This window comes from Rhodnius prolixus, unplaced genomic scaffold (genome assembly GCF_049639745.1).
Source record: "Rhodnius prolixus isolate KJV_2025 unplaced genomic scaffold, Rpr scaffold_8, whole genome shotgun sequence".
Lineage (NCBI taxonomy): Eukaryota > Metazoa > Arthropoda > Insecta > Hemiptera > Reduviidae > Rhodnius > Rhodnius prolixus.
The window spans coordinates 27,561,229-27,581,652 of NW_027411593.1; the positions used below are offsets into that span (position 1 = coordinate 27,561,229).

General features: G+C 33.7%; 2 protein-coding genes across 3 annotated transcripts in view; both read left to right on the forward strand.

Moving 5' to 3' along the window:
- Positions 1-2,231: 2,231 nt before the first annotated feature.
- The window catches only part of LOC141451074 (uncharacterized), a 37,173-nt gene continuing 18,980 nt past the window's right edge, over positions 2,232-20,424 (forward strand). Inside the window, exon 1 of one of the 2 annotated variants that reach the window (XM_074122124.1) lies at positions 2,232-2,398. The gene's annotated coding sequence lies outside the window, so the exon portion shown is untranslated. The remainder of the gene's footprint in view (positions 2,399-20,424) is intronic. The other variant, XM_074122122.1, reaches the window with a different exon arrangement.
- On the forward strand, positions 13,501-13,920 carry LOC141451529 (uncharacterized). The gene has a single exon (XM_074122967.1). It carries the CDS (start codon positions 13,501-13,503, stop codon positions 13,918-13,920), a length of 420 nt encoding a protein of 139 aa, XP_073979068.1.

Below are 20,424 nucleotides of genomic sequence, written 5' to 3' on the forward strand. Positions count from 1 at the left end.
CCACACAAATAGTAAAAATGGCAATAGTTTTGTTTTCTTACAAATTACTTTACTTCAAAAGTGGTAGATTTACTAAATGAAAAAGTATCGGCATTTTAAGATACTGTAGGTACACCAATACCTTTTATCAGCCGTCAGGATCGTCCAAGGGGGGAAAAACAATAATTTTAGGAAAATATTTCATAATTTTATTTTTATTTTTCAGGGCACTAAAACTAAACAGACTAACAATTCTTAATACAACAGGGAGAGAAAAAATGTTATTAACTATCATGCTCAAATGAGACTGCATAACTAGTATCCTATTTAAGTGCTCATTTCCTCGTGAATTTGGTCCGTTTAATTAACATAGTTGCTTTCAAAGAGCAAAGGATTATTACATCCAATATGAATTGTGCATTATGCTTGTTTCTTAAAACATTATTATAACCACGTTAAAACATCAGTATTAAAGCTCAGATTTTTTTTATACCTCGTGGGCCGCTTCTTTCATAGTAAATGTACTATCACGTGAAAGAAGTTATTATATTCCAGAAAGCAAAAATTGAAAACAATGAAAGTTGGTTAAATTTCAAAAGTCATTAACTCCGTTTCTATTTCGTCTGAAATCTTGATATTTCACTTTGTTCTAGAATTAAACATTGTTCTTAATCAAGTTGATTTTGAAGGAGTTCTGAACAGTATTCTGTGAGATTTTACAATTTCAAATTAGAGTGAAATGTAAGTTAGTTAAATTTAAAAAGCCTTTATCTCCGTTTCTATTTCATTTGAAGTGATGATATTTCATTCTATTGTAGAATTAAACGTTGTTGTTAATCAAGCAAATTTTGTAGGAGTTCTGAACAGTACACTTTTACAATTTCAAATCTCTGGGAAATAAAAGTTGTTAAATTTTGAAAGCCTACATCTCCGATGTAATTTCATCTGAAATGATGATATTTCATTCTGTTGTAAAGTTTTAGAGTGGCTAACATTACACTGCGTTTAAACCCCATTAAGTTATCCAAAACATTTCTGAGCCTTGCAGCAACTTATCGAACCAATGCTTTCATAAGTTGAATAGATGTTTCCCATTTTATAAAGATGTCTACTTTAACTAGAGAGCCTAGCGATGGTACCAACCATTTGGCTGAAGGAGTTCTGTGAGAGATCTGAAAGCTTCTTACATTTGACTCCGGTCAGACAACGTGATACACAATATGCCCACCCAGCTTATCCACAAGAAAGAATGCTGTGTGATGCGAGAACGCTACGTAGATATGTTATGCGGAAACGATACGTACGACCAACTGCTGGCCCAGAATAATTTTATACGGTTTAATTTCAGTTTCGATAAAATCGCATCAATAGTGTCAAAATTTTCGGTTTAACTCATTTCTGTCAAAACGTTTCATCGGAATCGACGAAAACAAAATACTAAATTTGAGTATTAAGTAATTTTTAATTAAAGATATTCAGTCACGGACCACTCAGTGTGATTCAGACTACAGGTGTAGAAAATTTTGTTTCGACTTTAGGCGTACCAAAAACAATTTATGGAAGAAAACATAGTTTCAGAATTTCAACGTGATCGCATGCATTCCCTTATTAACAGTAAGCAAGAGACAAATATGTAGTGTGGTTTAGCATTCCACTATTTGTGATGCTAAAAGCGAATGTACGTTTAAAAGAGTTCCCAAATTAAAAGAGAGATATGCTCCTTTTTTTGAAGATGGTCCCATTGACCTCCGGTTTACCAATTAGTAACAATGGCTGTGCAGCGATTGTTGCCGGTGTAACCTTATTTTTGAATACTGAAAACGAGGAAACGAAGATAAGTTATGAATGAAAACTAATGTTGAAACTGTAAAAAAATAGAAAAAAAGAAAAAAGGAGAACATTAAAGTAAAATAAATGAAATGCTAAAATAGCTTTGTTTAGGAACTTATTAGAACAAGTTTTCTTCTCTGAGGACATTACGTCACTGCATAGCGATCCTTGTAGGCGTTGCATCTGCTCTAACACCTGCATAAATAACAATTCATTATTAATTATCTAATTAAGAAAACAATAACCCATTAATAGAATAACACAAGCCTTAATAGAAATCTTATGTTTTTCATAAAATTAAAAATTATAGTTAAAGTTAAAGTATAAAAAAAATAAATAAAAAATGGATTTTTAGTTTAAAATTTCTGTATGAGTTTAGTATACACTAGTAAAGATGCATACAGCCTCCCAAGGTTCTAATTTAGCGCTGAAGCGATGCCAATGTGCCTCAGTGTTCTCCCGTCTATTCAACTGTTCACATCGAGCATATGGGTGTTTAATATTTATTATATTTACGGGTTAATTTCCTTCATATTTTTTTCACTTTTTCTAGGCACATTTTATTTCTGAGGGATACAAAAAAAAACAGGTCAGTAAATAATTTGTAACAGTAGGGTGTTTAAGAATGACAGTTTGATTTACTCCAATGTGTCTGCTGACATACTTCTCAAAGCCGGCTTTTCTTATCTTTTTTTAATTTTTCTAGAGTTATTTATCTTTCTCCTTCAAATATCTCTAGAATATATTCTGGAACATTTAAAAAAATGATTACCTGTTGAAATAACTAATTGAACAAGTAGTTTTAGTGTAATTATTTAAAGTTAATATAATAAAAATACTTTATTTATTTTTTTTTAAATATTTAACTATTATAGAATGTTTAAATGTTGGAATAAGAACAGTAAAGAAATAATCATTTTGTAAGCCCTATTTCTCTCGTGCCAACATTTTGTTTGTGAAAAAATAGGGAATGACTCAGAGGACGTCTAAGTATATTTACTTTTACAAGAGGTAATTGCTATTTAAATTTCGAGCAATTTATTATCAAACTTCTTTCTTGTATTATAATTTTTTTGTACTTTTTTATTATTTCCTACATTCCCATTTTTATGATTTTAACCAGGAGTACATCCTTATGTCTTCTCCACATATAAAAAGCTATTTTACTTTGAAAAGTTTCCGTTTCCTAATGCTATTTTGCTCTACCCATTGTTCTGTAATGATTTAATCATTAACTAACAATAAAGCGTTTTTATTAAAAAGTTTTTCCCAATTTCGGAAATGGCTGCGAAGTTTTTAACTATATCTAGTTAAAGATTTACTACCCGTAGAAAGATATTGCTGGCGCGAGATCCCAGGAAAGACATGCCCATCAAATCATCAAATGAGATGAGTAATTCAGTCTGTAATGAATTCGTATCAATAGATTTATTATTATTAATAAGTAAATAATAGCATTTCATATTGGTGTTGGTCTTTTCACTTTCAAATACCGATTTCAACAGAATAATTGTATGATCCATCATTAAAATTTAAATTATAGAATAATTTTAAATTTAAATGCGTCTGTTACAATTATTTTTTCCTTTTATTGATTTCTTGTCTTTTAAAATAACTTTTATTTCTATAATTTAATTTGCAAAGAAGTTATTCAAATTTTTTGAGAAAATATAAATAGATACATATTTTGTTACTTAAATTTACTACAGAATATTGTATACTTTAATTTATATAAACATGTTTTTTAAGAAATGAAAATTGAATTCAACTTTAAAACCGTCCTATGCTAGAAGCAGTGTATTTTTAAATGTCCCAGAAATACAGTTGTTGGTTTCAATGAAACTGAGTTGACCTATTTCCAGCAAAGATTCAACTTAAACAGTAAACAATTACTTATTTTTTTTAAAAAACAGAAATAATTTTGTGTTTAGAATTATTTTTTATTGAATGAATAACATATTTTAGTGAAATTTGTTTAATTAAATATAACTTAATTTTAAAGATTGAGGTTTAGAAGTATGTACAAACACCATAAGGGCTGGATATATTTTGTTGTTTTTTTTTTTAAGAATCTGCAAATTGCAATTATTAATAAGATGATTTATAATTAAATAACAAATAATTTATATAAAAACAAATATATTGACAACAAAGATTTGTTGTAACGGGACAAAGTAAAAGTACATGCCCTAATTAGACCCAAGTTTCCTTTGTGGGAGCGTCAAGTCAGAAAGAGTGTCCTTGGTTCGACGTCAGATCGCCATATAAAGGCATAGAGTCCGGACTTGTAATCTGAAATCACACCTACGTCCTAGGAGTGTCCTTTTTTTTAAACAGCAGGTGTTGGGTGAATTTCTATTGGTTTTATATATCCAAAAACATTTTTTATTTTTTTGGAAATTATGGTAGGAACGCTTAAAAGTTTTTCATTAACATGCATTCTACAATGTAGTAAAGTTGCAAGTTATGAATGAAGTGGATGTTTGACCCTATTTCAATAAAAACTGCAATAGTATTATTCAAGTTATAGTAACCATATTTATCCCCCCAAAAAAGTGAGATATCTGTTTGAAATAAATATTACACTTGATCTAACACTAGTTTTGTTCAGAATTATGTAATTTGCTTTTGAATGAGCTATGGACAATTTATCAAGAAGTTTACTTACAGTAGTTCAATCTATAAAAATACTTGAACAAAATATAGAGGATTTAGAAACTGAGTAATGAATTCTAAGTACTACATCCCTCTCATAGATGCTTGGGTTGGTCTAAGAAAAACCTTCACATCATACAATAAGTGGGGAGTTCTTAGTGTCCATGACATAATGACTTTAAATATAAATAAAAATAGTTTTCTACAATTTCTGCCCAAGTAGTAGCTGTTAAAATAAATAAGAGTTTAATTAATTGATTCTAGTTGTAACTAGAGATAATATTATTTGGACAGTAGTGCAATATACGCCTACCTAAAAAATAATACCAGATGAACTAGTTTTTTAACTTTATGCAATGTGCAAGAAATATGTGGTAGACTGACCTAAAGCAATAACATAAGGTAGCATGCAATAATGTGTACAGCGATAAAAATAACTACAGTTACTAAACAAAGTGCCAGTTTTTTGGTTCAAGATGTGAGACATTCACACTAATTTAACGATTTGTGGTTGTTAAAATCTTAACAGACTTTCTGCAAAAATGGAATTCATTAAAAGTACTGAATAAATTTCTGTGTAGTTGCATTACAATGCATAAAAAGACTACTTAATAGCTTAGCTACTTAATAATAATAATAATATAAAGATTTAAAATATTGAAATATATTTCTATTCGAATTGAACTGTAAGCCTTTTGTAACTAAATATTTACCTAACATAAAAACATCGTCAAGAAACTTTATTTTGAGTCAAGCTAATTTTATCATCATCTCTGCATCAGTATTCTACAGCACAAGGACTTGTAAACAAGAAAAATTGCGTTTATCTTTTTGTTTTTAGATTCTTTCAGTGCTTAAAAATAAAACAGCTTACATCGGATAAAATTTCATTTCTTTTTTTTTTTTAACTGCGAGTCAGCAATCACTAAGGGGATCATAAAAGTTAAAGAAGGCAAGCTGTCGGATTGTACTAAATATTGAAAAACTTATAGTATTTAAGAACTCAAAAATTTTGTGGAAACTATGAAGATTTATTTCTTAAAAAGTTCTTAGTTCTTACAGAGTAAGCCGAGAGATAATAATATAATTGAACATATGTTTGTATGACATTTGAACTTACAATGATCTTACAAGTTAGGTAGTTAGTAATAATTTGATACCTAGCCAGAAATAATGTTGTGCTATTAGTATTATGCAGTATTTTTAACCAGTAGTTCTGGTACATAACATTTATAAAATTTCTGGTTGACAGAAAAACAATGCAAGCCTTTTCCAGGACATTCTTTTTTCTTTTTTTTTATCCTACGCCATGGTCGCTGGCTACTTCGGCCATGCGACTGCGTGCAGCCCAATATAAATCAGATTTGCAGCAGTAGCTGTTTCGTACATCCTGCAGAGATATGCAGTCGTCTAAATGCGAGGCAGTCATAATTTCTAATCTGCATAACGGGCATATTGGTGATCCAGCAACACCAATGCGATGTAAATGGGACTGTAAAATAGTCATGGCCCGTTTTCATCCGAAACAACGCCACCTCTATCCTACGTGGAAGGTTTGTGGGAACACGATCCGCCGGATTTCACAATGAGCCCCAGATTTTGTCCACCACTTTCCCTTCCAGCATTTCTTGTAGTTTTCCCAACATGTGACCCTTAATATTCTTCTTTGTTGTAAGGTACTTAATCGCGTTTTCGAGCTGTACCTTTTGGGCAACCAGTTTTGCAAGTTTGTCGGCTTCCTCGTTACCTTGTAGTCCACAGTGAGCTGGGACCCACTGCAGTACTACCCTGGTGGGACGGAACAGTAACCGTTCCAGCAGGTACTTGCAATTACTCACACTATCTGAGGAACTAAAAGCTGGTTTTGTGACCGCCGCTATCGCCGCCCGTGAATCAATGACCAAGACAATGTGCGTATACTCTCTCTCTCTCTCTCAACTAATTCGGCCAGAGCCACTTCTATTGCCATAATCTCGACGTCAAAATTGGATGCATTTCTGCCCACGGCTACTGACGTTTGGAAATGCTCTGAATAGACGCCGGCTCCTGCATTTTTCCTTGCTTCTTCAGCAGGGCCATCTGTATATAGGTCCAAGGAGGAGTAGGATACCATGTATGGATAGTCTCGAGGGCATATGCCCTTAATTCCAAGGATGACATACTCTCTTTGTCTGCAGGCTGTAATAGTTGAAAGACAGCTGGTGCAAGTCTGCTTGGAACCCGATCGGGTATGGATGTGAGAGACTGCAACGGAGCACATAGGTTATCAGGGCAACATAGCTCTTCTACTTTGGACCAGAATGAGACCTGGGTCTTTAGCCTGACGCTAGGGGGTCTTTTCGCTTCCCAGTTATCAAAGTTTAATCGTTTCATCCTCTCGTGCAATTTTAAGGCTGCTTCTTCTCGACGGATGTACATGGGTTCATTCTTAACGAGATTCTTAAAACATTTTGCGAAGTTAAACTTTTGGTTAATCAATTCTTTTCAAACTAAGATTAGCAATAACGCTTTAAATATAATTTTTATTACAGTGATGGCGGTAAGTGATTTGATACTTACCTTGTATCGACAAAATGTTCACTAAATTACCCATAAGGAAAGCTTATGTTATTTCGTTCTGTGAGAACCCCGAAAATCAATTTTATTGGAAAAATGAAGCAATTGAAAGTGATAACACTTAATTATACAATATAATATAAAGTTTGAATTGAATCGTTAAGAAAAGTCGCGAAAAACTGATGAAAATTTGGTACGATTAAGAATAAGTAAAGAAACTCTAATTATTAAAATACAGTCACAATCACAAAATGCTTTAAAATTGCCAAACACGTATGTACTCCTGAAGTTCTCCATTCGTTAAGCAATAAAAAATAACGCCGAATTAACATATCTATTCTACAGTCAAAACTATTCATTATTCATTTGATCTTGACTTTATCTTGAACACTGTCCAAGGTTCTGACCTTAATTTGGTGCATGGTACAATGTCCCGCACGTTTCTATTTCACTAAGTGTGCATTTTTTTGATTGTTAATTTAGTCAATCTTTATCTGTATGATCACTTACATATTAATGAAATTAACTTGAAAGATAAAGTAATTTAACATTGTATACAAACAATAATAAAATTCGAAGTTTTCTTGCCTAAATAAATAATTTACAAAAGTTTATTTACTAATATTGTTTGTTTAAATTTGATACATTCCTTTCAAATTTTGCTTTAAGAGAAAGTGAAAAAGTTTTCTACATCCTTTTCTCATCTGAAATCCTGTTTTAAATCTCTCTTCGAGAATGCTTCAGACAAAAATTCTGATTGGTGTTATTCAAACAAGAATATTCATGTTCCTTTTCTAATAAATATTTCATTACATTAATTTAAGGCGCAGTAACATCCTACGCGTCTTTGACACCATCCTAAGCCTTTCTAGGGACATGTCATTGACCTGAAAGGCTTTTAAAGGAAAAAAAAGCCTAAGAGAAGCACAGCTGGGTTTGTACCAGAGACCACCAAAGACTTATTAGCCTTATTAGAATTACCTTCCCTTTAAATTATAGCATTTATGATATAATGATATAATCCGTATGTTGGATAAATAAATATTGGAAAAAAATTAAATAAACACAATTAAGGCTACAAAAATATTTTGAAAGAGGGTCACAGAGTAAAGCCTCATTAGTTACTGTTTTATATACATATAACCATATACGGGTACCGTTTTTAAAAGAGTGTAACCCATATGTTCAAGGTTTTTAACTTTGTTTTTTTTTTCTTTTTATTATAAGGCCACATTCTGAGGAAGCGTCCTTAATCATTAATAAGAAAAGTATAATAACAAACTTGACACTTGTCTTCATTGAAAAAAAAGTGAACAACAAAGTGAAGGAATCCTTCAAAGTTGTATCTTATCTTTTGAAAGGCTTCGTAGTATTTTAGTGTCATTTTGTTTTTAAGTATTAATCATAGAATGCACAAAAAGCTGAAGTATAAGTTAACACGATGTAGTTATCATCATAAACATCTGTATGACGTTAAAGAAATATTCAAATTCGATATTTACCACCCACTGGAAGCTCTCCAATTAATTAAAAAATATTGCCAAGTAAATCACGAGACTATTGCCGTCTTGGTCAATGGTTGAAGTTGTCCGGAAGATTTAAAGATAAAATCTGGTCAATGAAAGAATTGAGAAAGTGCGGAAAGGCGATAATGAAATTTTTTGTATCGGACGGTGATTAGGTCTTAAATGAAAGCTGCTGATACCTTTAGATTAGAGTGAATGGTTCTATTTGAGATCTAATATGGAGCATTTAAAATACGGCGCACATTATTATTATTATTTTTAAATCTGTTCCATTTATGTGTATTGTGTAGGAAATTTTTGGTGCTTTAGAAAACGAGTGTTTTACATTTTTTGGGCACAGAGTATCAGAGCAAATTACCAGATAATCATTCTTCTGTTGACGAAAAACAAAATTTAAAAAAAGCAACCTTTAAGCAATTATAAGCGACATATTTAATGAAGTTGGTGCTAGTTACTGCCTGTCAGATACCATTGCATTTAATTCATATTGTTCGATCCTCGAAGGGATGTGCGGCCCCCCGGCCTAGAATTTATCTTTCGGCACAGCATTGTCCGATTGGCAGCACTGGAGAAGACAACGGAGAGGGGGCTGTAGCGTGTGCCTGGGAGCTCGAGCCAGTCGCCCTTGGGGCTTCTCAAAGGAAGTTGACTTTGCCGCCAAGTCCAGCCATGAACAAGATGTCCTGCTACACCGGTGTAGGCCCCCTGTCATGTGTCTCCTTAAAGACTTTATTATAAATATTTAATGGCCATTAACGTCGCGAAGTCTATGACTATTGGGTCAAGAAGTGAATTAATGTTGTAATAGCGAAGGAACATAAATTGTAATAAGAAGCTAAGCACGTGCTAATTGTAAGTGTATGTCTCGTAAGGTACCAAATTGTAAGTGTTTATAATATATATTTTATGTGGTCTGAATCAAATTATGTGTGCTTTTGTAAAACTGAACTATTTAAAAATATATGATCATTTTCTAACCAATCTCTTAGTATTCTGAGTGTTGGTGGCGTCCCCCACCCTTCCCAACCTTTAATCTTAGTTTATCATAATTCTCCTTTTCCAATCTGCTCTCCCAATTTGTCCTTTTGTTTCTCTAATTCCCCCTCCCCTTCTTCCAAAATCTTTCACATATTAAAAAATAATTTTACAAAACCTACCTTGGTTTTATTAGAATATTAACTCTTAGAATGTTCTCTATTTTTTAAATGGATAAATCTAACATAAAAAAAAAAATAACAACACTGCAAGAATCAATGATTCTAGGTGCACAATTGTACGAAAGACAGGTCTAGACAATAATAAAACTGACTTTCACTTTTCTTTTCTTTTTTTAACGCCCACTTAAACAGGAAATGAAACACACAATTATTTAAGATTCCTGATATAAACTAACATTATATATATTTAAGAACACCCACTAATAATGTGTAGGTTTAATGTAGAAATTTCTGTACGGATCAATAAAATAAAAGCCTCCTAGGTTGTTGTGACACTTGGAAAAAGAGACATAAAATAAGAAAGTAAAAGGAATATCATTATGTAAACTCCATCTTAGTTAAAATCATCAAAAAAAGTAGAGAAAGTATCTAAATAATAAATTTATCTTAAAAAAGAAGATACAATCGATTGTAGAATAATGACCAATAAAAATAGAAAAATGAATTATGGGGATTATAAAGAGAATGAAGCAGAGCATTGGGAACAACAGCGTTTAATAAGAGGCATTTTTTCATAATGAGGGAAGACCTACAATACTTTTGAACGAGATGAATCTGAAACAAAGATTATCGATGACAATTCTAAAATTTCTAGAGTTAAGAAAACTAAAATTAAAATTCACTTTTAACGGATTTCCGATTAATTTTAACAGTGCTATTTATTATACACTTATAGCATAAGTAACACTTTTTTTTTTAATTTATTCAAATTTATTTTAAATTTAAGTCTTGTGAACATCAGAGTTTTCTGGTCCCTGTATCCTACTTTCGATGAACTGCCAGCTTCGTATTCTTTTTTGCAGACATCATTATCAATCACTGTATTCTTTAATTTTAATTTTTGTTTTATTTTTATCACTTTTAATTAATGTACAACACTTCTCTAGCAGATGGACTGAGTCCATGCTCAAGTGTTTGGGAGGTTTATGAAATTTTCTGTAATTTGTAAAATAAGTATTTAAATAAACGCATTATTATTATTATTATTATTATTATTTTGGGGGGGGGGCACATTAACAGCTGAGGTTATTAGCGCCCGGAGCTTTTTCCAGTGCACTGCCGGCCTCCGGACAGTGTTCTCTCGTTACAGACAACACTGTCCATCACCAGACAGTAAGCTGTAAGAAGCTCCTAGGAAGAGAAAATCTAAGGGTCAGCTGCTGGATTCGAACCCGGGACCTCCGCGTGGGAGTCCAGCATGCTAACCTCATAGCTAATCCCTTCCCTTCATTATTATTATTATTATTATGTTAAGAGCCTGACGATTGTCGGTGGCTGATATAACCGAATATTACCGGTTATGGTTTAGGGAAAGAATGTATGGCGAAGTGGAAGAGGAATTGAATCGGGAATGGAGGAATAGGTGGCGAGCGTCAACTAAGGGAAGAACAACCTTTAGTTTCGTCCCCGACGCTGCCGGAGGTAGGCGGCTGGTTTCCACTGAGATGCCATATGCAGTTGCACGATTGGTCACGGGACACGGTATGTTGCGCGCCAAAATGTTCGAAATGGGCTTAGCAACGGACCCATATTGCGCTTGTGGAGATCCAGAGACAGCGGAGCACATTATTATGGAATGTGATCTTAATAATGATTTGCGCTGTATTATGTGGCGGAGAGTGGGATTTCCGTTCTGCTTGGCTGGAGACGTTTTCCCCTTGTTACTGGAGAACGCGTCTGCGTATGTGGCTTTCCGCGAATTCGCGCAGGCGGCCTTTGAGAGGCGGATGACCTCGGTGGTTGGTAGATGAAGTAGATCTGGTTGGTTGGTTGAAGGGTGTTGTTGGGAGTTTGATTTGGTGCGTATTTTTCGAGTTTGTGTTGGGTGTGCGCGAGTGTGTGTGTGATTTTATTTGTTTTATTTATTTGTAATTGTGTGATTGTTGTTGATGATTTGTTGTTGTTGATGATTTGTTGTTGTTGTTGTTGTTGTTGTTGTTGTGTTGTGTTGTGTTGTGTTGTTGTTGTTGTTGTTGTTGAGATTCTCTGTGCCTGTTGGCTTTGTTGCTTTGTTGGCCGGGACTTGTGAGTGTTGAGAGCTCATTTTGTGGTCGTTTGGTTGAACGGAGGAGTGTATACGTGGGGCGGGTATGAGCTAGCGCTCGGGGACCGCCCCTAAAAATAAAAAAAATAAAAAAAAATATTATTATTATCAATCACTGGAGTTGTAGTGGCTCCAAGGAAGACAAAATTTAAGATACATATTTGCGTGGATGTCCAGTGCACTAACCACTAAGCTTATCTTTCGTTTGCTAATAGTGTATTTGCTAATAATGAAGCATTTTTCAAACGTTTTAGTCCTACTTATAACAAAATGCATTGATTTTTTTTTTTTTTTTTTTAATAGATTGAATTTTTGGAACCGAATTAACCGTATTTCTTTGCGGATGAATAAACATTAGAAACGTTAACTGAAATAACTTTTCTTTTCTTAATTCTTAATTTCAAATATTTGGAAGATGTTAAATTTGATTGAAATGGTTAATTGTTTTCAAAAAAAAGAACTGTTTGAAGTAAAAAGCTTCATTTAACTAAAAATGCTTGATTTCAGTTCAGTAAAATCATGAAACTGTGAATTTGTTTACCATTTAGCTGTTTAAAATTAGAAATTTAGTTGCCGCCATAAATACATCTAGCTAGAGAGGAAAAGAACTTATTTCTGGCGAAAATAGTTTCAATATTTTTCTATTCAACTTAGAGCTTTTTCTTTTGATTGATTAGAGAAAACATAGCGCACAATGAGAAAATATTTTCTTTCTCCACATGTTTCAAAAATAAAATGACCTACATCTTCACATTCCATCACAGAGCTACATAGCTTTGTAAATATTCTAAATGTAAAAATTGGTTTTTATGATCAATAAAAATGATTTATTATGGACTGGTGCTTATATAATAAAACTAGTGCAAGGAAAAGACTTACTAACTATGAAAGAAGCCTCTATAAAATGTAATTTATATAGAAGTGCTCGCCATTTAACCACTTGGCTTAATTTAAAACTCCGTTAATGCGTATTAACAGCTTAGAATCTTGCGATGAAAATAAATTCCATTTAGAAGCATAGTGTTCAACATTTCCTAATTAAACCAATAAATTTAACTCAATTTATTTTCACAAATGGACGCAGAATACGAAAATTCTAAATTATACAAAAAGTAGAAGAAGTCTAAAAACTACTTGAGCGCATTTTATTAGAAAATTGGTAACTATTGAAAATTCCTAACATTAAAGACCGCTATCTATTGAACCAAATTGCCATTTTAATATTTTTGTTAAGATTTTCAGGTTAAACTTACACAAAAATACATGTGATTCTGTTTGTAATATGTACAAATAAAATAGAAGCATTTTGTTTTTGAAATAAAATTTTGGATAGGACTGCTCTCAACAATAGACATTAATCACAACAGATTAGTTGCAAAAGACAGAGCTATGGTTATTATAGAGAGTTTAAAGAAATCGTTGGAAAGAATTAAAGGGACACTTCTTTACTCGTGAAGCCCATCAAACTCTCAAAGGTCTTGCAAAAGTAGCTGATCTATAGCTTTACACAAAATTAGGAACTTACAACTCCAGTTTCACTCATGCAGTTCCCATCTTACATTTAAAGAAAGTTTATGATTAATTATTATTATTATTATTATTATTACGTGGCGCAGCTGTCCACTGACAATCCTCCAAGATATTTACAAGTAGTGAGGAATGAGAAATATGCAGACGACAGCTAGTGAATAAGATGAACTATGAGATGAAAGACTCGGAACTCTCGTTTTGGGAGCAGATCAGGCACTCTTCGGAGAAAGCCGCAAAGGTGACATCAGCACTGAGTGGGCTTATGTCAAACGTTGGGGGACCGACGTCTAGTAAACGGCGACTTCTGATGCCGGTAACGAACGCCACACTTCTATATGGGTGTGAAGTTTGGGCCGACGCTCTTAGAAAAGAAAAGTGCCAGAAGCAGATGGCTTCGGTTCAAAGAAGAGGAGCGTTAAGGATCGCCTGTTCCTATCGAAAGGTCTCGGAGCCTGCGGTACTAGTGGTGGCTGGAGTGATCCCCATCTATTTGATGGTACAAGTACGTAAGGTGGCCTACGATCTAAGGGAAGTCCTTGGAACATCGGAGGCGAAGGTGGCGGCCAGGGATCACTCAATCTAGTTCTGGAATGAGAGGTGGCGGACGGACACCCGAGGCAGATGGACTGCACGGCTCATTGGCAACCCTTCTGAGTGGGCCGGAGGCCGACTACTACCTCACCCAGTTTCTTACGGGGCACGGGTGTTTCACCGTGTAGGATGGGGAAAGTTGGAGACCCGTCATACATCTTCAGAGACTCTGACCTCGATGACGCCCAACACACATTCTTTCTGTATGATAGATGGTTGCCAGAGAGGGAGAGCTTGGAACAAGAGATCGGGGGAATCACTCCCGAGAACATAGTAGGGATAATGCTCTCTCACAGAGACTGCTGGGACCGGGTGGCTACCTTTGTCAAGGTAATATTAGAAAGAAAGAAACAGGAGCTGGACTTCCGTCTGCTCTGTCTTAATAGAGGATCGTATATAGGCCGGTAGGAGCTTGCATGAGCTGTTGTGAGGCACCACCTTGAAGTAATGCGTAAGTGGTTCCAGGGTGGGTTTCAATGCCTCTAGGGGAGGTGGGTTTTTTAGTGGGTGAGGATCCCACGTACCGTGGGCATTTCCCCACGACGATGTATAATGCATTTTTCCCCTCCATTAAAAAAAAAAAACTATTACTATTATTACAACTACTACTACTAAGACCTGACAAATTGCAAGAGTGACGCAGTTGTCCACTGACAATCTTCCAAGATTGTTGTCAAGTAGTGAAGAATGAGAAATATGCAGACGATAGATAGTGAATAAGATGAACTATGAGATGAAAGAAGAATTGAGGGATATGAGAGAGTAATTAGTAGAATAGCGCGAGATATGAGAGAGATATTTCATAAATTTACAAGAAATTGTAGGTCAGTTTTATCCAATCAGTAGATCTCAAATTGCTGGAAAAATCCAAAGAAAACAGTTTTTTTTTGTCTGTAAATAGAATTTCTCTTTTGAATTCTCTCAAATTTTGCTTTGGATTGAAAAAAAAAGAACACCTCCAGCTAGAGGCAATAATCACTCTTTTACTATAAATCGTATATAGCGCCCACTTCCTTTGAAAATTCAAAAGAAATGAATATAAATCCCAAATTAAGTTTATTTCAGAGAAATGTTATTTATTTTGACAAAACTGTAAAGGAAATATTAACTAACTGGTTAAACGACTACAGGAAGCATTAATCAACCAGCAAAAAGCTCTATTTTTTAGATTCAATTATTTAGTATTTATTTATTAAAAATGGTTAAGAAACAATACTTCAATTGATCAAGTAGCCATTACTGAAATATTTTGTTGTAAAAATATTGTCCCAATAATGGCAGGTAATAATCTTTAATTGCACTTTGTTGAACTGAATTGAGACAATTAAATCAATAATACGAAGCCAGTTAGTCATGCGAGCATAACAAACAGGGCAAAACTAATACGTATTGTTTTCTTCTTGCACGGTTTCAAAGAGATGTACTCAATGTAATTACAATACATAAATATAACAGTGTATTTTCTCACAATGATATTAGAGTGCATAGAATTGCCTAACAAGAATACAGACAATTTAATCGCCAGTTGGTTTTTCAGGTGAGATTTGATTTCTTTTTGATAAAACATATTTAGTACGCATTCTCCTTTTCCGTCTCCTAAGAAATTATAGGCTTCCTCAAACTCCTATACGTTACGTTACTACGCATTTACGGAAAAAATCGGTTCACCGCCAATAAGTCTTTGCCGAATCTGATATCAGAGATTTTCTGGTAAAATTCTATCGATATTTTTTTTATACAGAGGGCTGGTATTGGGTTATAAAACATTTTTAGTGATGCTACTTAAATCAGATCCCTTGTCTCAGTGATGCAGATATCTGCCCGGGATGCTCTAACTTCGAGAGAGAAAACCCGAACTATTTCCTCTAAATTTTTCAATTTTTGCGCTTGACTTAATTTAGTAAGAAACCCTTCACTAAATCAAGGCCATTCTGGAATGGATTCTATTGGATAGAGGTGTTTTACGTCACAAGGAATGTTCCTGCAATGTGAGGGATGTCCGTACCTAAAAGCTCAAGAATTTCCTTACTTTGTGTACATTTGATTTTCCTATATGTACTTATTTTAATATAGAATTAATGTAATATTATTTACGATCGAATTATACGAGATGTGGCTATTAAATAACGAGACTGATGCTGCTACAGAAGAACTATGCATGCGCCAAATCTTAACGACCGAAAGCTGTGCAGCGTAAACCCTTCTCTTTCGATTGCAGTGTCTCATGTGTTTGTAGAGAAATCTGTCTAAACGGAACCGTCGTTTGTGTAAGAGGTGTTAGTTTCGTTTTGCCGAAAACATATAGCAGAGCAACGAATTGTCGTGAAATTTCACACGAAACTTGGTGAAACTGCTGCTGAAACTTATCTCTTATTAAAAGAAGTTTATGGCAATGAATGTTAATCACATGCGCAAGTTTATGAGTGGTTCAAGCGTTTCCAAGATGGCCGAGAAGACGTCGGAGATGATGACAAAACGGATGAAAATATCGATTATAATTAATCAACATTACTACCGTGAGGTGCTTGCTCAACTCCGTGAAAGAGTAAGGAAAAAACGACCCGATTTGTGAAAGAACAAGTCACGGGTTCTCCATCAAGATACGCGCCGGCTCACACTGCATTGTCTGTCAAGACGTTTCTAGCCAAGAAGTACAACATCCCAGTTTTAGGCCATCCGCCTTATTCACCTGACCTGGCCCCATGTGACTTCTTTTGTGTTCCCCAAAGTCAAATCTGCATTAAAAGGGACACGATTTTACACCGTTGAAGCTGTGAAAGAAAAAGCGGCACGCGTCATGCAGGAGCTCACAATATAAAGACTTCCAGCACTGTTTCGAACAATGGTAAATTCGCATGGAGCGTTGTAGGGATAGGGGTGGGGTGTATATTGAAGGTGATATTAACTAAATATTTATAAATTTAAAATAAAATGTTTTATAGTAATAGTCTCGTTATTTAACAGTTACACCTCGTATAGGCTAGTTATTCCGAGACAGTAAGCGTCTAAGTGCCTTTTTGTACTTGATTGAACTATGATTTACTCTAATAAGACACTGGGAAATGTAACGGCGGATCGTAGAGAACGTGCGGGCAGGACTCAACTTGGGCAAAGTTGTTTTGGATCAAAAATTGCACAATTTTTAGGATTGTATTGTTTAAAGTTTAAAGATTTTCTTTTTAAACTTTCCACTTTTGTGGACTTTACAATTTTCCCCACCTACACATTGTGATGTGTATTTGGTGAAAATGTTTTTAAACATTCCACGTTTAAAAAAAACAAACAAACAAAATAAAATCAAGTTGGAGTTCAGAGAAAGTTTGATTTTACACCTGAATTTTAAATGATCAAAGTACTTTCAATCTTGACTCTTAAAAAAATAAAATAAAATAATCAAATTTCCTGACTTCCACCATCTCAGCGCTCATTTTCTATTGTTTTTATAAATGGCTGTCCTTATTGCACTTCCCAGATATGTACATGTACACAGTTTAACGGAGCACAAGTTATATATATATTAGATCCGTATTCTAACATCCTTTTTGAAGACATATCCGGTGATACGCTTATAGAACAATGGGGTCCATTTGTTTCTTATAAGTTATTTTATAAAAAGAAAAAGATGTTCACATTGTGGTCCTACTAATCGTATGTTTTATTTTTAATAGAATGTTTATCCACAGATTGTTCATAAAATTTTAATGTTTAGGTATATAATAATAATTAGTATATAAGAATTAATTTATTCAGTTAATAACTTTACTTAATTAATTCAATTAGTTAATTAGTTTTTTGTTTTAATTTTAAAAGAGAAACTAAATATAAAATAAAATGTATTAATATGTGATTGGAAAATTGTTATGATTAATACGTTTCTTTATATTAATCGATACCATATTAATACAAATAATTATGTTTATACACGAATACACTCCTATTATTTTGATTCAAACTTCTTAGTTGTGATAAGTTCAATCCATGAATAGTGCACATTTTACTGTCTAATTATATGCTTTCAAAGAGTATCATTTGTTTATTATAGTACAGGCCATCAGACCGTCTCAGGAAATAGGAGTTTAACCGCGTACAAAACTCCTGAAGGTGCTCAAAGCAAGTGTAGAGGCCTAAAGGAGGCGAGCCCTCAATTACACTTTGGAACTGTGGGCCAATCCCCCACATGTCCCAAATAATTCGGATTAAAAGAAACAAGATAGTCAATTCCAGGTGTAGGTGTGATGTTGAAAACCTTTCCAGATCGATCAATTTTCATTAGGTCAAATTATAATCACTCGCGAGGAAAAATAGAATTCTTAGACACCAAATATAACCCACGCGACCAACCTTGAATTCTGAAGCTTCTCATGAGATGAGTAATATTGGACCAGAAATGCATATTACCCGTACTATAGCTTCGTCGATTTACTCTAATTGCGGCTAGACCCTTTTATTAACAAAAAATGAACCCAGTAAAATGAACTTAAAGGCATTCTGGAAGATTTTAAGGGCACGCTCACTTCTAATCGGTTTATTCATTTTAGTGTGAGTATTTTATAAATATGAAGTACATTGAAGCAAATTTAAACTTCATAATGAACCTATTCAGTAAAAATCTGAAGACACACAATGATTTTAAATTAAAAACTGTAAAAAAAGATACGTCCAGAATCGATGTCTATGTTTATTGCTCCATATTTCTATTTCTAACACTATAAGGTTTTTATTTTAATTCACATCAAAAGAACTTTTGCCACGATGAAATTTTTTTTTGGTGAATGTAGTTATTAAAGTATTTTCTCATAATTAAATGCCCATTTTTATCTTGTACTCTGTTCATTTAAAAATAAAAATAAAATTGTCTTAAAGCCAAGTTTTATCCCTCTTTTAATATTGTAACTTTTGTCTCATATTTCTAAATTTAAAGATTACATAATGTAAAGACCATTAAACTTGATTTTGCCATCGCTGTTCATAGATATTGATAATGTTAAAATAACATAAAATAGATAAGAAAAGAATTTGTGAATCAATAATAATACAGTTTAAGAAATAAAAAGTAAATACGAGGTGTGTTCAAAAAATAAGGTGAATTTTCATTTTTCTTAAAAAATATTTATTTATTCATCGATTTTTATTTTGTCTCCTTCAAAGTAGTCCCCCTCAGATATAATACATAAGTGCCAGCGTTTTTTCCAATCCTCGGAACAGTTCTGATATGCACTTTTTGGTATGTCCTTGAGCTCTCTCAGCGATTCGGTTTTTATCTCCTCAATCGTCGCAAATCTCCGTCCTTTCATGGGTCTCTACAATCATGGGAACAGGAAAAAGTCGCAGGGCGCCAAATCTGGTGAATACGGTGGCTGAGACATGATAATGTCATTCAACAATTCCTGAGCGATGCTCATGCGACGGTTTTTTTGATCAAAATTCAGCAATTTTGGAACGAACTTCGCTACTACACGCTTCATGCCCAAAATTTCCGAAAAAAATTGCAGGACATGTGCCAACCGATATGCCGACAACCTCAGCAACTTCTCTAATTGTGATTCGACGATTCTTCTCAACATTTTCATCGGTTGTTGATGTGCTGGGGCGTCCAGGGCGAGCGTCGTCATTCACATCTTCTCGACCTTCTGTGAAAAGCTTGTACCACTTGTAAACATTTTTTTGACACAGAGTACTCTCACCGTACGCCACTCTCAACATTTCAAGTGTTTTTGAGCACTTAATTCCATTTTTTGCACAAAATTTGATTCAAATTCGTTGATCCATTTTTTTCGACAGAAGAAAATCGCCGAACTCGCAAAACACTTGTCTTATTTATGCCTCTAACATACAAACTAAACATGCTATATAGCTACAACTTTGAAAATATGTTCGAGACAAGTGTACCAACATAAAAAAAAAAGACAATCGAAATTCGAATGTACGTAGCCCGCGAAATTTGAAAATTCACCTTATTTTTTGAACATACCTCGTATATCTATCTATATTAAGACTTGTTTTAATGTTGAGGTACCTTCACTTTCAAGTTAAAGATTCTCATTTAGAGAATTATTTAACCTTGACTGTCAAGGGACGCAAACTGCAGAACAGCTTTTGTTAGTCGTTAAGCTGGACTTCGTTATAACTAACACTTTATTCCGTTTTCTTGTGATTAGATTTTTCTTCATTGCACCTTTTGTCTTGAAAAAAATAATACCTCTGCAATATTCTTTTACTCTCAATTTTTGCTCTCCTCAAAATTAATTACAGTTTTTATCTACTTCAATTATGAAAACTAACTTTTTAATTAATAATCATCTTGGTAATTATCGGTTCTAAATTACTCTTCTAGACTTTATGATTTTTTAAATAAATTCTAGCGGTTTTTAGGTTCGAATAAAAAACTCTAAACATTTCATCACTTTTAGCAAGTACAAAGGTCTCTGCAATTGAGTGCGATTTGTTTTATTGACTATTTTAAGTCACAATACCATGGTTTAAGGGAACTGTCACT

Excerpts from the sequence above, each read along its gene's own strand:
- LOC141451529 (XM_074122967.1), top strand. The coding sequence starts at position 13,501 with ATGAACTATGAGATGAAAGACTCGGAACTCTCGTTTTGGGAGCAGATC.